The 18,492-nt window shown below is 40.8% G+C and overlaps 2 protein-coding genes across 11 annotated transcripts in view; both read left to right on the plus strand.

Moving 5' to 3' along the window:
* LOC106871545 (GTPase Era, mitochondrial) overlaps positions 1–7,679 on the plus strand; it is a 176,403-nt gene extending 168,724 nt beyond the window's left edge. Inside the window, exon 9 of the mRNA XM_052968513.2 lies at positions 7,566–7,679. Within this exon, the coding sequence (XP_052824473.2) occupies positions 7,566–7,679 (114 nt within the window). The remainder of the gene's footprint in view (positions 1–7,565) is intronic.
* Positions 1–18,492, plus strand: part of LOC106882607 (signal peptide peptidase-like) — a 350,046-nt gene that overhangs the window by 3,368 nt on the left and 328,186 nt on the right. The gene's annotated exons all lie outside the window — the stretch shown is intronic.

Genomic DNA, 18,492 nt, shown 5'->3' on the forward strand with positions numbered 1-18,492 from the left:
GGTGTAAAGAAACGCGAACGTGGCGAGTTCTAATTTCTTCGTTCTCCTGTAAAACATCTCAAGGTGTCTTCTGCTAAATAAAAACAACTACTGAACTCAGTAGCGTGTGTGTGTGTGTGATGCTTTTCATAAATTTATTCTTCAGCTATACATGAATAATATCGTTTCATTCTCCTGCTCTTTACGTTCTGCGTTCAAATTCCGTCGAAGTCGTCTTTGTCTTTTATCCTTTCGGAGTTGGGTGGGGTAACGATAAAATAAGTACCAGTCGAACACTAGGGCTTCAGTACTGGAATCCTGTGTTTATTTATTTATTTATTGTAAGAATAATTCAGAGGTTTATATAACGCTATTATGCTTTATTATCGAATTTGAAACAGCGCACTACATTTCCCATATCATATGATTGTTAATAGTAAGCCCCAGTTCAACTCTGAGCATATCTCTGGTCAAAAGTATTCGACTTAGAATCTTCACGTCATTTTCTCTGGCATTGTTTCTTTGAACTCCATTGTTCAATATCCATTCAACTTTTTATTATTTTTTAAAATTTTGCGACTGTAGAAGTCTAATTTGAAGAAGTTTTTACTAATATTTGCAGGAGGTCAGGCGATTCACGCTTGAACTTCGCTGTTGTAGTGAACTTTTTTTTCTTTATTATTTACTAGCTGGCTCCGTGCCGTTAAAAATGACGGCTAATTGTAGTATTTTATCTATAAATATTGATGGTAAATCAAATTAAGACACTTGTCAATGTTATCTAGTGGTTGCCTTTGTACACGCACACATACTCACATACTTCCCTTGTACACGCACACATACTCACACAGAGTTGAAACGCTGTTTGATTTTTCTTTTCAGCGTTGAATGTTCACCATCCCACTTCTATTGCACACACACAAACACCACCCTTTTACATACACACACATACTCAGACTTGGAACGCTGTTTGATTTTTTTTTTCACCCTTCCTTCCTTATTCATCTATGACCCTTTCCTTTCTCATTCATGTCATCTCATTCGATCCCTCTCTTTGTTTTTACCTTTATGGTAAATAATAAATCAATCCATATGTTGTGACGGAGAAAAACAGGAATATTATTATAGTAGATTTTACAGTGGTTTGACTTCTCAATTGAACGTTTGTTATTCACATACTCTTCATGCAGCAGCCCCCAGTTTAAACTCACTTAACATTAATTGCTCTGATATATATATATTGTGTGTGTTGTACAAAAGTACAACATATGTAGACAAAATTAAAATTTCTAACCAGGCTGTTTCCTTTTGCTGTAGGATCGCCTCGCCTAGCATTGAAGAAGATAAAGAAGGGACCTAATCTCGTTTATTATGATCGTCATCATCATCATTGTGTCTCTAGTTGTGCTAATAATGCAATTTATTGATCCACCGTTGCAGATATATCTTCCTCTTTAGATTATTGCTAAATGCCAACTTCAACTGCACCATTAATTTTCTTTTGTTCAATTTGGACGATGGTGGGAGAGGAAAGAAAAAGAAAATAGAATTCTTCTGTATTTTTTAAGGCTTTCATTTTTATTTCTCCCCTCTAAACACACACATGTATGTAATGTATTTATGTATTTCTTATTTATTTATTTGGGAAAGTGTCGCTATTTAAAGTGGAAGAGACATTCACCGATGTTGTGCGTCGTTCTGATGTTTGTTATTCATTGCTCTACATTTTAAAGTTTTTGTCTAAATTTCAGTGCTGAAATTTCTTTTGTCAGTAAACAGTTCAGAACCCGCTTACACAGCACATACATGCACACACAGACATGCACTCCTTTGTGTCACTCTAATGGTTTTCTTTTTTCCTGATAATGTTTTGACTATTCATTCACTACTTATCCACTCGTTTATATAATTTAAATAATTTCTCTATTGCTCCTTTTCTCATATATATGAAGAAAACACCAGAGATGCTTTGCCCCAAGCAGAACCTGCGTAAATTACTTAAAGATGTTGTATGCTTCTTTTATTATTTTTTAAATTCTTGATAGTAAGCTAAAGCGGTTGTATTGTTGGGAATCCTTCAGCGAGTATCTCAGTCACGAATGTTTCACCTGTATGCTTCGCCTGTGTGGGCAGCAAGGACTGGATTAACCTTCGCCTACGGAAGGGTTCCGTTTGAGGTCGATTTGCCAATCGCCTTGAGTTGTTAGGGCTCATCTTCTGTGAATATCTCCATACAAGATTTCTTCATTGTTTTGGATTCCAAACCGATATTCTGCAAGAAATAGCACACTAAGTCTTGCTGTGGAACCATGACAGCCTATTTCAATGGGAATGAGGCTACAAGCCACCCTTTAATTAAGTTCTCTGATATATTTAGTTTCTTCGGTTGGTGAGAAATGTCAAGTCAGGCCTCCTCAAAACTAACTTTCAGATAGTGTCTGAGAGCTTTGCTTGCCTTTTTCTTTCTTTTCTTCGTACGCTTATATTCCCACTGGATTGGTGAACTGAACCGTTGTTCAACGATAACGTCTACAGTTGTAGGAGTATAAACGCTAGAACAATATAAAAATTCTATAATCAACGAAGAAAACAAAATAAGTACATGCGAACTTAACTCTGATTTTTTTTTTACCATCTTTCAACTATAGATCCGAAAATGAACCTATTTATAAAATACCACAATATAACCAGTGGATTGGTGGAGCGACAAAGAAAACAGCTTGTGGTTGTATTTGGTTCCGTCACTTTGTTTTGAGTTTAGATCTCTCCCAAGTCAGTCTTGCCTTTAAAATCTTTTGAGATCGATAAAACAATCGTTAAAATGATTATATTTCTATATAATCGACTATACACTTGGAGAGTGTCCCAGCAAGGCTGTTGTCCAGTAAAAGAATAAAAAAAATTCTATTATAACATTAAAATTGCCATAACATAAAATTTCTGGATTCGTATTTTTACATATTGATTTGATTTTTTTCTTATAGTCTTTAGTAATAGTTTATTATCAATAGTCTTCGCGTGTTTCCTTTGAACAAGTCGCTTCAAGATCTGTCTGTCTGTCTTATTTATCCACCCTCCTACTAATCTGTCCTACACGTGTGTATTTTTTGTATGGCCTCAGGTAAGCCCGCTTCATGTTGGCATGATCAACAAACATTCCAGTTGTGACCGTTTTTTATTTTCTCTCACACTTAGTGTATTTAGAACTACATTATCTAAATTGTTCTTCTTTTTTTTTGTGACAGTAGATTGTGATTTTGAAGGAAATTTCGCTGCTATTTCTCGCTGGCCGAGCTCTATTTGTATCATATATTGTCTTCTTTTTCTCTTTGTTACCTTTCTGGTAAAAAAAAAAAAAATGTTCCTCTGCTTTTCCAGAGTCAGTGTACTGTATCTTCTGCCAAAATCTGTAAGTTATCGGTTTTCAACTTGCAAATCGCCAGGGATCTGCAATGGACTCGTGAAACTTTACGAAAGTAGTGCCGGGAGAACGTGAGCTGTGTTCAAAAGAAACCTTATAGTGTAAACCTACAACTATTCACTTACATATAAATTATTCTGGTGTTTGTATATATCTGTCTGTTGTGAGACAAAACTGGGAAAACCATTTTGTTAATAAACCTGGCTTAGAAAAAAATGGATAGGCCTTTCAAAAACTTCGGTGTCCCCTGGGCCATACACAACAATACTACTATAAATTTATGGTCTTGTGCTCATGTTAGAAACCAACACCATGATATTATGATCATCGTCTGTTGTAATATCTGTGGATTCTGACCCAACCCCAAAGCACAACGCCTATTCCTCTTAAACACACAAATCACGCTTACTCCTTATCCGTAGTCCATCTCGTCCGTGTTCAAATTTCATTCTGAAAGATGGTATCTGCATAGATTTCTCTTTCATCATCACTCACCTGTCTTACCTGTATATCAGCAACAAAGATTTCCAGTTTCTCTGGCTTAAAGTTTCCTTCCCATACACTTCTACCCAACACCATCACAACGATCTTTCTAATTCAATCACAAATGATAACGAAGCTGCTAACATCTAGCCTTCGCCTACCTTGGACCCTTCTGTCCACCATTCTGATTGGTTCTTATTCTGCACGGCAATTGTCCCCATGTTCCGCTTGCTAAGGGGGCATTACATCCAATCGTGGCTTTAGATAAAGTCACGTGAGAGAGAGTTTTACTGGGTTTCCGGTGAGCCCTTTTTCGCCTATAAATAAGCCCGATCCAACGACGGCAATTGTCTTCGATTTCAGATCTCTCACAGGTCTGGTCGTTGACCACACACATACCGAATACAGCTACAGCCAGTTCCAGCGCCGACGTCTTCACCACCAATGTACTGTCTACCATTGTCGTCGCCATCTCATTTGGTTCGCACGGTCGAAGTATTACAGATATATATATCTTAATTCATCCATCGCTGAAGTCATCGTCCTTCTTCACACTATTTCTCACAATTATACTTTGATCCGAATCTTTCACGATCTTCAATTTTCTACATTAATTAGTTTCCTATTCAACTCACATCCAATCGACATGCACTCACACACTTGTTCTCGTAGTTTGGAGATTTCTTTCTCATCTCCAAGCTATCACCACCTCTGCATCTATCGAGTTGTCCCATCACTACTTTATCGCGACAACACCACCTGCAAGACTACCATCCGAATTGCGAAAAATGATTCCGTACGTTGCACCCCCCCACGTTTTGTCACAACATAGACTGCAACAAATCTTTTTGGTCCTTTACCAAAAGGATCTCTGAAATTTGCGGAATCTCCCTTTCGTTTACTCTTCAACCATGATGGTTGCGTAAGCAGTGTACCCAGAGAGAATGCCTCCACATTTGCTATTCTGTTTCCAATCCACACAACACACACTCAGTAAATCTCCTCCAAATTCATCCTCTTTCACTCTACTAGGTTTGCTATCAAGCACATGTACATACGCCAAGTGTGAAAGCATCTCCAGTTGTCACTTCCCATTACTTTCAAACAACGCCAAACGAAGCTAGCCCTTATCCTTACCTAACACTTCAGTGCCCCTCTCTCTCTCTGGATATATATACCTTGATCTTTGGGAGCATGCTGCAGTGTGTCTCATTGTTTAGAAGGGCAACTCTTCCAACCCTGCCAATGACCACCGTATCCCACCCTCTTCCAGTTCCTTAAAGGTGATGGAGACAGCCATTGACAACAATCTTCTCTATCACCTTGAATCTTTCTCCTTGCTTCTTGGCCACCAGTACATCTTTAGTAAAGCCAGATCTACTGGAGATTTACCAGTGGGATGTTGCTCTCAATAAATTTAGTGGTAACAGTTTTTCTCTCGACATCAGCAAAGCTTTAGACTCTGTCTAGCATGCAAATCATGTGTCAAAAACTGCTCTGCTATGGGTTCCATCCATTTCTCATCTCTGGTATCAATGATTTCTTGTCAGGTTGCACTATGGCAGCGTGTGCTGAAGTAATCCACACTCCATCTTATGTGCTCCAGGGTTTGCTTTTATTCCCCCACACTATCCTTCTTACTTGCCGTCACCATCAACAACTCCCACTCCTACGCAGATGAAATCACTTTTCATTTCATCTTCACTTCCCACCCCCAAGCATCATCCACTTGCACAAACTCAATGAACAGAAATCTCAAAGAAGTCACCCAATAGGGTCATCACTTAATAATCACAAAGCTAGTTCTTTTTTTTTTTTTTTTTCTTGAGCCATCATATATAATTCATTTCCTGCGCTGTTCTTTCACACACAGACATCCCATAGGGCAGTGGTTTCCAAACTATGAGTCTCGACCCACTGATGGGTCGTGAACGGAATCCTAGTGGGTCGCAAAAAGTTATAAAATTACGCATTAGCTTTGATTAACTGCTGTCTATCGAGATAGTTCAAGACTCATGTTTTCAATACCAGACTGGTTGTTTTATCAAGCAGTAGGCTTTTTAAATTCTATTGTTGAGCGTAGCAAGAAACAGGCTCATCCTTCTCACAGGCCTCAATGAAAATGTAATCTGAAATAAATTTGTTTCTTTCATTAATGTTTTTACCCAGTAGAGTTAAGTGGGTCGCCATAAACTGGTGTCATAAATAGTGGGTCGCGTCTCTAAAAAGTTTGGGAACCACTGCCATAGGGCATCCAAAGAAAGGCCTAATTCGCATAATCCCTCACCAGCACACCTATCTTGTCGATAGACGTGTTTGTTTGTCTCCTGTCTCTATCTCTACTCCAGAGTTCTCTACTCCTCGGAGCTGGCTGTTCTCATGCCATCCCCTCTCAAGTGCTCCTTTCTCACGTGTCTCTCCTCTTCCCAATACTCCTCTCCAAACATGCACTGACCACCTCGTCAGATGTTTTCCAGAACGTCTGACATCTGGAATCCCCTCCCTGCACATGTTTATCTAGCCAGCCATCAACCGGCCTAGGTTTTGTCCTGTTTTGGAGACCTTGCGAAGGAGCATAGTCCCTCCCACCGACCCCAACCCAGTCGTCGTCGTCGTCATCATCAATAGCAGCAACATTTCATTTAAAATACTTCTCTTTTATCAGCAAAACTACTTGTTGTGGGGAGTGGGGAACCGCTTCGTCCTCTTAGGGGCGACTTGAAATACATCATCAATGTGTTCAATGTGTCCTTCCCCTTTTTGAAGTCAGTGGAGTGGTGGTGGTGATTTTGAGGGATATTTATGTACCATTCTAACAAATTGAGCAACTACTTACAGGTTTCCTTTAGCTCGTATATGTAACGTAATTTTTGCTTGTTTAACCCCAGGCCAGCCCTTATCAAGCCGTCAGACCTCTCTGGTCAAAACGTTTTTCAGCTATGACCGCACCCCCTTTTTCTCTTAGACAAGCATTATCTAATATTTTTCTTTGGTAACAGTGCAGCGTGTTCGAGAGAGATATAGCTGCTGTTTCCAGCAGATGGAGCCACAATTAAATTTGTATATATGTCTGTGCGTATAACTGTTCTTTTCTATTTCCAACCGTTCAACTGATTGTAAGTGTTCATGTTTTCCGTTATATCTGTTAAAAATCTTCCGCATATTGCATATTATGTTGATCTAATACTAATACTACTGCTGCTGTTGTTTGTTAAAGGTTGTATTTAGCTTTTCTTGCCCTTAGTCGCCCCCACTCCAGGCACAGAACCCCCCCCCAAGTCTCTCTCTCGTATAATTCATGCTTTAACGAATCCATATTTTCTTTCATCACTACATACATACACAATACTTTCTCCTTTCACACTTATCACAGACTCTCACACTAATTTCTTTCTTTCTCTCGATCATGCGAATTAAATCTCTTATACATATTTTTCAAGCATCTGTGTATCCACACACACACACACACACACGCTCTTACTATCACATCACACTCACTTTCTGAAAACACTAGGTCACATATACACTCTTTTTCACGTCCATTTCCTCCACACGTAGACTCGTGCATAAACATCAGCTTTCTCTTTCTCACATCTGCACACACACACACACACACCAGTTTCTCTTTCCTGTCAAACCAAATATTTAATGTTCCCTATAATAAATTTTATTTTTCTCTTAGATCACAACTGTATCATCTAGTTTCGATTCTCAGATGGAGACGCTTTACTTCTCTTCACTAACATCACATGATACTCCTGGCAAAACCATAAACCTCATACCTTCCCCCGTTTAGATTCCTTCTATAATTCCTCAGTTCCTCTCACTTCTCTGTCTGTCTGTCTCTCTCTCTCGTCTTATTGTTTTTGTTGTTAGTTTTGTTTATTTATTTTCTTTTTATTTCAGTGTTTTCGTTGTTTTTCAGTCACGAAGCCTATTGAAGACAACCTTCTGTCGCTGTCTCTTTCGTATTTTTTTTCTTTTTTTTTTTAAATGTATTTTTAAATACCAAATTCGTATGTGACTTAATTAGAAGTGAACTAATTTCTTTAGCACTTCGTTGCCACCACCACCACTACCGGAGAAACACTCAATCGCGTGGGCACGTAGATATGTGTGTATGTATGAATGCATGCTTCGAGTTGTGATTGAGTAAGCACTTATTAGTTGTTTTGTTTAGTTGGTTGGAAATGAGCGGGACTGTTTATACCCGTATCAAGACAACTACCCACCTCCATATAACAATTCCCCCCCCCCACGACAACTACCCCTCTAAGACAACCACCTCCCTGGTTAATTACCCGCTCTCCAATTTATTAAGAAGTTTTAAATCATCTGTTCTCAGGGGTAATTGTCCTTGGAGGGTTATTGTCCATGGGTGGTAAATGTCCTAGACCTGTTTACACCTTGCAATGCCTTCATATAGCGAAATTGCAGTTTAAATTTTTTTTTTGCTCTCTTGTGGAGACAATCACAGGATAGGCGCTATTGGGGAAGAGAGTTGGTGTATTATGTCAACGTAACTTAACGGTTCGGCAAAAAGAGACCGATAGAATAAGTACCAGGCTTAACAAGAAAAAAAAAAGTATTGGGTTCAATCCAGTCGACTAAAAGTTCCTCAAAGTGGTGCTTCAGCATGACTGCAGTCTGACATTTAAAATAAGAGATACTCCCTATATTACTTATATGTGTGTGTCCTCCTCCACTGCTTGACAACCAGTGTTGGTTTGTCTACATCCCCGTAAATTAGTGGTTCGGCAAAAGAAACTGATAGAATAAGTACCAGACTAAAAAAATAAGTACTGAGGTCAATTTGTTTGATTAAATCCCTTGAAGGCGATGTCCCAACATGGTTGCAGTCTGGTAACTGAATCAAATAAAGCAGTAACATATGTATGTGAATGTGTGTGTGTGTGTGTGTGTGTGTGTGTGTGTGTGTATATATACATACACACACACATGCACACACCCCTTGCCTTGGCCTTAACTCCTAATAAAATTGTAGGGGTGCTGGTATGACATATGGCATGTCTTGAGTGTTTTTAGACTTGGTGGAATCCATTTCCCTCTATCTCGAAGCAAATTTCTTTCAGAAAGTGAAAGAGAGAGAGAGAGAGTATGGTATTTCTTGGAGGAATTTGTTTAGGTACCATTCAGATGTTAAGGTAACTTCATTTCCTTGGAGGATAATGTTAAATAAAGGAGGAACTGGTTGAGGTAAAAATGTTGTATCAATGTGGTATGGGCTAGATTTTTTTGAAATGAATATATGGTACAAGAGCCCAGCTTTGGGATATTTGTGAATTTGATATTGGCATTATTTAAACAATGTTTGTGGAATATTTTCTACATTATACAAATAAAATGATTCACATGGTGGCATTGAAGAGGATTAGAGCTTCAACTTTTTGAGGCAATCCCAATAAGTAAGAACTGTTATACCATTTGTATTTTTTCATAATTGATTTTTGGAGTACTTCAATTCTCATAATGTTTTGCTTTGTGAAGTGTGATAACAGTGGACAGCAGTATTCAAGGTGTGATTGAGTAAATGTAGAGAAGAGAAGAATGATGGCATCAGGGACTAGAAACTCCTAAGGATCTATGAGCACATTCTGCAGGCCATATCAACTTCATTGTTGATGTGTGCACTCCAGCTTAGGTTGTTAATGTTATTTGATGCTATAAGGTGGTTAGCTGGCAAAATAATTTGCATGTTGGGCAAAATGCCTAGTGGCATTTTATCTGTCCTTACATTCTGAGTTCAAATGCAACTGGCGTCAGCTTTGCCCTTCATCCTTTTTTGGGTCTATAAAATAAGTACCAACTGAGCATTGGGGGCGATGTAATTGACTTGCCTGAAATTACTTGCTTTGTGCCAAAATTTGAAACTAATATTATCTGATGTTATGAGGAAGAGAGTATGGGTGATTAAATATATCTTTTCTATTCAAAAAGGATGAACTCAAACTTAAGCAGTATGTTTTTTTTGTCTTTCTTTTCCCCCATTGAATTACTGTGTATAGATCAGATTGGAACCCTATTCAGTCACATATACCATTGATGACTTTCTTGAGCTTTTTTTTTGTGACATTTGCAATGTCATTTAAGTAATAAACAGAAGTGGACCCAATACAGTACCTCAAGGGACACCACTTATGACTTTTGTTGGCCTTTAATAAATGGCATCAATTACAACATGGTGAGTTTTGCTTATTAAGAAATATTTAATCCATGGTGATAGCTTTCCATGGACTCTAATGTTGGAAAGTTCTTCAGCAACTCTGTCAAAATTTTACTGAGGTCAAGATATATGACATCCGCTTTGAAGCTTTCTCTCAGAACTTTCACAATATTGTAAAGTACTGGGCTTTATTTGTTTGACTAAACCCTTCGGGAGTGCAGTCCAGTGACTGACACAAGTTAAAGATGAAAGGTACATTCTTTTTCATATACACTTTTTTATTTTATTTCAATACATACTTTTGTTCCATGTTCACATATATTATTATGCTATAGATACATATCACTTACATAACAGCAACATTGAAAAAAGCTTTCCAAGTAGTAACAGTAAATGTAATCTTAATCCTCCAATAATCACCTCCACTCTACTTTTGCATTTAGTACTTTTCCTTTTGTTAGTAAACTGTCATACTGACACTTATCTAGAAAGGAAGCTATTTATCACAAATGCTATTAATGTTATCAAATAGTTATTACTATCAAAATTAGCTTATCATAAACTCCATTCTCTCTTTGACTCTTATTAGTCTTTTGTTCTTATCTACAAAGCTCTATCTCAAAGTGTGTGTGCGTGTGTGTCTTTATCTATATATGAAATATTTGAAGAATGACCTCAAGAAACAGAACCTTTCTGGCGAGATGACAAAGGACTGAGATACATGGTGCCTGGCCAAACTCAACAAGTCACGTACCCAGCAACAAGAGTGTTAAAAATTATCTGCTGGTGGTGTAAGGCGCACATTGCAATACCGTGTAAAAGCGCCTATGTGGCGCCACATAAAAGTACCTGTGTGGTGTCACATACATGTGTGTGTGTGTGTATATATATATATATATATATATATATATATACATATATATATATATATAGTCTTTTTTTTTCTCTTTTTACTTGTTTCAGTTATTTGACTGCGCCTAGTACTTATTCTATCGGTCTCATTTGCCGAACCGCTAAGTTACGGGGACGTAAACACACCACCATCGGTTGTCAAGCAATGTTGGGGGGACAAACACAGACACACACATACATATATATATATATATATATATATATATATATATCATCATCATCATCATCATCGTTTAACGTCCGCCTTCCATGCTAGCATGGGTTGGACGATTTGACTGAGGACTGGTGAAACCGGATGGCAACACCAGGCTCCAATCTAATTTGGCAGAGTTTCTACAGCTGGATGCCCTTCCTAATGCCAACCACTCCGAGAGTGTAGTGGGTGCTTTTACGTGTCACCCGCACGAAAACGGCCACGCTCGAAATGGTGTCTTTTATGTGCCAACCGCACATGCCAGTCCAGGGGCACTGGCAACGATCTCGCTCGGAAATCCTACGGGAGCCAGTCAGGCGGTACTGGCAACGGCCACGCTCAAAATGGTGCATCTCATGTGTCACCCGCACAAGAACCAGTCCAGGGGCACTGGCAACGATCTTACTTGGCTTGCCGGGTCTTCTCACGCACAGCACATTTCCAAAGGTCTCGGTCAGTAGTCATCGCCTCGGTGAGGCCCAATGTATGAAGGTCTTGCCTCACCACCTCAGCCCAGGTCTTCCTGGGCCTACCTCTTCCACGGGTTCCCTCAACTGTTAGGGTGTGGCACTTTTTCACGCAGCTATCCTCATCCATTCTCACCACATGTCCATACCAGCGCAATTGTCTCTCTTGCACACCACAACTGATGCTTCTAATGTTCAGCTTTTCTCTCAAGATACTTACACTCTGACGAGTATTCACATTGACATTACACATTCAACGGAGCATACTGGCTTCATTCCTTGCGAGCTTACGTATGTCCTCAGCAGTTACAGCCCATGTTTCACTGCCATGTAGCATGGCTGTTCGTACGCATGCGTCATACAGTCTGCCTTTTACTCTGAGTGAGAGTCCCTTTGTCGCCAGCAGGGGTAAGAGCTCTCTAAACTTTGCCCAGGCTATTCTTATTCTAGCAGCTACACTTTCAGCGCACCCACCCCCACTACTAACTTGGTCGCCCAGATAGCGGAAGCTATCGACTACCTCTAGTTTTTCACCCTGGAATGAGATAGAAGTTGTTTCCTGTTTGTTTACAGTCTTTATTGCACCTGAACATCTGCCACAAACAAAAACTAACTTGCTAGTTAACCTGCCTTTGATGTTGCTGCACCTCTTATGTGTCCATAGCTTGCACCGGGTACATCTTATAGAGTTACTACCTACTCCTTTTCTACATACTGAGCAGGGCCATCTACCTGAAGGGGTTTGTGTTTTATCTACCTTCCTACTTATTAGGATTTTGGTTTTAGCTAGGTTGACTCTAAGGCCCTTCAATTCTAGACCTTGCTTCCACACCTGAAACTTCTCCTCTAGTTCTGATAGTGACTCCGCAATTAGGGCAAGGTCATCAGCATAGAGGAGCTCCCAGGGGCAACCTGTCTTATATATGTATACATATACATATATACGATGGGCTTCTTTCAGTTTCCATCTACCAAATCCACTCACAAGGCTTTGGTCGACCCGAGGCTGTAGTAGAAGACACTTGCCCAAGGTGCTATGCAGTGGGAATGAACCTGAAACCATGTGGTTGGTAAGCAATCTACTTACCACACAGCCACTCCAGCGCCTATATATATAAATATGTTTATATATATATATATATATATATGATTGACCGTTGACTGAACACTATTCAATTTTTTTTCTCCGTGTTTTTCTCCTTGTCTCCGTATTCTTTCTGTTGAAGAGCGTAGCTCGAAACGTCAAAGACTTTCCGTATTCCCGAGCGTCATACTAATATATACTTTTGTTATTTACACCACCTGTCCTCGTCTGTTGTTATTTTTTGTATATTCTCCCATATATATATATATATATATATATATATATATATATATATATATATATATATATATGTATATAATAATACAAATACTATGTGAGTATATGTTTATATACGTACATTATCTACATACCTACATCTACATGTATATATAGATGCATATTCTGGATACAGGACGTCACAAAAAAATGTGGACAAAATGAAAAACAGAACATAAATAAAGCACGGAAAACAAACTTTTTTTCGGACATATATATATGTATATGTATATATGTATATATATATATACATATATATATTCTTTTTACTTGTTTCAGTCATTTGACTGAGGCCATGCTGGAGCACCGCCTTTAGTCGAGCAAATCGACTCCAGGACTTACTCTTTGTAAGCCTAGTACTTATTGTATTGATCTCTTTTTCTGAACCACTAGGTTAACGGGGACGTAAACACACCAACATTGGTTGTCAAGCGATGGTGGGGGGAAAACACACACACACACACATATATACATATATATGACGGGCTTCTTTCAGTTTCCGTTTACCAAATCCACTCACAGGTCTTTGGTCGGCCCGGGGCTATAGTAGAAGACACTTGTCAAAGGTGCCACGTAGTGGGACTGAACCTGGAGCCATGTCGCTGGTAAGCAAGCTACTTACCACACAGCCACTCGTATGCCTATTATATATATATATATATATATATATATATATATATATATATATTACGGAGATGCACTTGCATAGCAAGTGACCTGATCTGAGATCGTGTGCTGGAACGAAAACAAATGCAGCGTGGAAGGTGTTTATAAGCCATTTAAAATAACACACAAAATCCGTTAGATTCACTTCAAATATTTTGACAAATTAAATTTAAATGTTGAAGTGAATCTAACGGATTTTGTGTGTTATTTTAAATGGCTTATAAACACCTTCCACGCTGCAATTGTATATATATATCATCATCATCATCATCGTTTAGCGTCCGCTTTCCATGCTAGCATGGGTTGGACGATTTGACTGAGGACTGGCAAACCAGATGGCCACACCAGGCTCCAATTTGATTTGGCAAAGTTTCTACAGCTGGATGCCCTTCCTAACGCCAACCACTCCGAGCGTGTAGTGGGTGCTTTTATGTGCCACTGGCACGAAGGCCAGTCAGGTGCTACTTACAACGGCTATGCTCAAAAGTGTGTATTTTACGTGCCACCTGCACAGAAGCCAGTCTACCAGCACTGGCAACGACCTCGCTCGAATGTCTTCTCATATGCCACCGGCACAAGTGTCAGGTGCTATTTATGTGCCATGGGTACGGAAGCCAGACACCTGCTCTGGCAACAATCACGCTCGGATGGTGCTCTTAGCGCTCCACTGGTACAGCCCATCCCTAGAGAACACTGAAGAGACGGAGATGGCATGGAGGATTTCATTGCCTCTTGGCAGAAACAGCCGTAAGGTACTAGCACCTATTGTCAATCTTATCTTTTGGTTTTTTCTGTAATATTAGTACATGTGTATGTAAGACATGGTTAATAGATGTATATGTATTCATCTAATACATTCTAATACATTGGAAGAAATCGATGTCGTTTTTGTAATCTTTCCATTTTCTTATTTGCCGTACATATGCATATATATATATATATATATATATATATATATATATATATATATATATATATATATATATATATATCCAGATACATATACATATATGTATATACACACTTAATATATATCCATCCATATATATATATATACATATATATAGATACATATATATCTACCTATATATATATATATATATAGGAGAATGTACGAAAAAACAACAGACGAGGACAGGTGGTGTAAATAACAAAAGGATGTATTAGTATGATGCTCGGGAATACGGAAAGTCTTTGACGTTTCGAGCTACGCTCTTCAACAGAAAGAATACGGAGACAAGGAGAAAAACACAGAGAAAAAAAAAATTGAATAGTGTTCAGTCAACGGTCAATCATAATAATGGCTGATCATAACAATGGCTGACTGGAAGTTAGAAATTCTTTTTTCAGGAGAGCTAAGAAAAGGGGGAGATAACAAACGGTGATCGAAGAACGAGGGGCTGTGTGTGGGAGATAGAATGCTGGTGATCTTGACGTATGTAGTGTGAAAATGGGGAAGGGAGAAAGGAGTTGGTCAGTTGTAGTGTGTGCGTGGTGTGATTCGAGGGTATTGGTGTGATGTGATGTGATGTAAGGGTGTTGGGAGGTGGGGAAGGCATGGGTGGAGTGTGGGTTAGGCTGAGGGTGGGGTAGAGGTAGGGGTATGTGGTAGGGGTGGGTGTAAGGAATTGGATGGGGTGGAGTGGGAAGGTAGAGTAGAGGTGTGTTGGGGTGTGGTGGGATGAGCTTATGAAGAGGTGTTGAAGATGAAGGGGGAAGGGGAAGGTGGATGTAAGAGAGGGGGAAGGGGAAGGTGGATGTAAGAGAGGGGGAAGGTGGGGAGGGGAGGGGAGAGAAAGAGAGGAGAGAGGGTGGGTATAAGAGAGGGAAGGTGGATGTGAGAGAGAGGGAAGGTGGGTATGGGGGGGGAGTGAGAGAGAGGGAAAGAGAGAAGAGAGTGAGAGAGTAAGGGTGAGAGAGTAAGAGTGTAGAGAGTAAGAGTGAGAGAGAGGGAAAGAGAGAAGAGAGTGAGAGAGTAAGGGTGAGAGTAAGAGTGAGAGAGGGGGAGTACGAGAGAAGAGTGAGAGAGAGTAAGAGAGTGGAGAGAAAGAGTAGGGGTGAAGAGAAGTGGGAGTGAAGAGAAGTAGGAGTGAAGAGAAGTAGGAAGAGAAGTGGGAAGAGAAGTAGGAGTGAAGTGAAGTAGGAATGAAGAGAAGTAGGAAGAGAAGTAGGAGTGAAGAGAGGTGAAGAGACGTACTAAGAAGTAGGAGTCGGAGCAGGAGGGGAGGTGGGGAAGGGGGAGAGATGGGTGGTAGGAGGGAGGGTGGGGGAGGGGAGGGGAGTTGAGCCCATGTGGAGAGAAGATTAATCCCTGTTCACGGCGCAAACGGGAGTCCGGATGGCCCCTGTGCATGGACAATCCAAACACGGACAGGTGCTGCAAGGAGTGGCCGGCAGAAAGGAAGTGGCGTGACACCGGGGTGTCATTGCCAACGTTGATGTCTCGGAGGTGTTCCGCGAATCGGTCGGCCAGGCGGCACCCCGTTTGTCCGATGTACAGAGAATGGCAGAGAGAGCAGGAGAGGCAATAGATGATGTTGGTAGAAGTGCAGGTGAAGGAGTCAGTGATGCGATAGGGTCGGTGATGGGTGCTGGTGAGGAGGGTGGTGTTGGAGAGGTAAGGGCAAGTGCGGCAGCGTGGGCGGGAGCAGGGGAACGAGCCAGGTTGGGAGGTTGGGTTGGGGAAGAAGCTGTGGACCAAGAGGTCCCGTAGGTTGTGGGCTTGTTTGAAGGAGGGGAGTGGTCGATTAGGGAAGATGTGGGAGGTGGAGGGGTCGGACTGGAGGCGCCGAAAAGCTCGGAGAATGGAGCGTTGGAGGGGTAGGGTGGTGGGATGGTAGGTGAGGGGAAAAGGGAGGCGAGAAACGGCAGGGTGGGTTCGGGGGGAGAGAGCAGATGCACGGTCTACAACGTGCTCTGGCAAGGGCGGTGTGGATGGTGGTGGGTGGATATCCACGCAGGCTAAAGTGGTGAGCCATGAGTTGAGACTGAGTCTCAAAGTCATGGCTGTCGCTACAAAGTCTGCATAGACGGAGGAATTGGGAATAGAGGCTCTGGATGTCTAGAGTGAAGAGAAGCTTAGAAGGGCTGGGAGGGAAAGAGGAAGAGTTGAATAGATGAAGCGCGTGGTTAGTGTCATGAATGTGGGAAGGGAGAGAAGCCACTAGGGGGGGCCAGGACACGGTCTAGGTATTTTGAGATAAGCTCGGTGGGGCAGTTGCAGGCGGAGACGATGGGGCGGCCAGGGTTGTTCGGTTTATGGATCTTGGGGAGGAAGTAAATGGTGGGGGTGCGTGGGGTGCGAACAATAAGGTTGGAGGCGGTGGCGGGGAGACGGGAGAAGAGGATGAGGTCATGGATAGTGGAGGACACAGTCTGTTGGTAGCTGGGCGTGGGGTCGGAGGGCAGAGGGCGGTAGAATGAGGTATCTCGAAGTTGACGGAGAGCTTCGGCCTTGTAGAGGTCCGCGCGCCATACCGCCACGGCTCCATCCTTATCAGCCGGTTTTATGATGATGTCCGTGCGGCGTCGGAGGGATCGAAGGGCCGAGAGTTCGGCTGGGGAGATGTTGAGTCGAGAGGGACGCCTGGAAAAGTTAAACCGGCCCATAGCGCGTTGGCAGGCGCCCGCGAAAAGATCAATTGCTTGGAACTGGCCAGGAGCAGGCGTCCACTGGGATGGTCGTCGGCCCAGATACACATGTATATATATATATGTAAAAACAGTCACCAAGAAAACAGTCACATGATGATGGCTCAATCTGAAATTGACAGTCAGCTTATTGGCCTATACATGCAAGGAAGTCTCATAAATAATAACTGATATTAGATACTGTAACATGTTATGTGTGGTCTATCATTTCTGACTGAGAGTGAGAGAGGTGAGAGTGGAGGACAATGGTGGTGGGGGAGATAAGAAAGAAGAAGAGCAAGATGAAGCACAGAGAGAGAGAGAGAGCGCAAAGAGAAATAGAAGAAATAGTAACCTATATATAAGAGATTAGATGAATTTCTTTCTCTAATCACACTCTCCAAGTGGAATGGATTGGAATGGCATGGCAGTACTCACTCTTTTCCTTGTTTGTTGTGCTTAGCTTGATGATAACCCTTTTCCAAGAAAGGACAAACAAAGCTGTCAAGGGCCAGTGGAAAAGTATGCTCCTATCATAATAAATTCTTTCCAATTTGCTGAAAAAGCAGGTTTACTATCATTTTTGAGCTTTCTGGCGAGATTCACAAAATGTATATGTGTGTGTGTGTTTGTATGTACGTATATCTGTGTGTGTGTGTGTATATAAACACACACACACACACACATCCAAACAATTAGCAAAAAACAACTCAAAACCTCTACTGCAAGCAAGCTAATTGTGTGTTTGTGTGAAGCCTTTTTAAATGTTTATAGAAATCCACATTTTCCACTTTTTCGTAAAAATTTTTACATCAATGGAATTTTCTCGATTTGAACTTTCCAGTGCAGTAATTAGATTTTTAAAATTCCGTTTACTTTGTGTGATTTAAGGGAGATTTGGCTGTTGTTTCTAGCAACTTTTATATTTCATCCCTACTACCTGGAACGCCATTCTTACACACGCGCTCAACATAAAAATATAGAGAGTAAAAGTAAAAGAGGGAGAGGGAGAGAGAGAGAAAGTGATACATACAACGTCATAGATTAAACTTTCATCTCAGTATTCTTTACCTATTTTTCATGACATAGATACGTAAAAAACACACACAACTACACATACATGACCTGTGACAACAACATACGCATTGCTCTCAATCTCTATTCATTTCTCCCCCTCTTCCTCTCTCGCTCTCTCAA

The sequence above is a fragment of the Octopus bimaculoides genome, chromosome 1, assembly GCF_046866305.1.
Source record: "Octopus bimaculoides isolate indiv1 chromosome 1, ASM4686630v1, whole genome shotgun sequence".
NCBI classification, from domain to species: domain Eukaryota; kingdom Metazoa; phylum Mollusca; class Cephalopoda; order Octopoda; family Octopodidae; genus Octopus; species Octopus bimaculoides.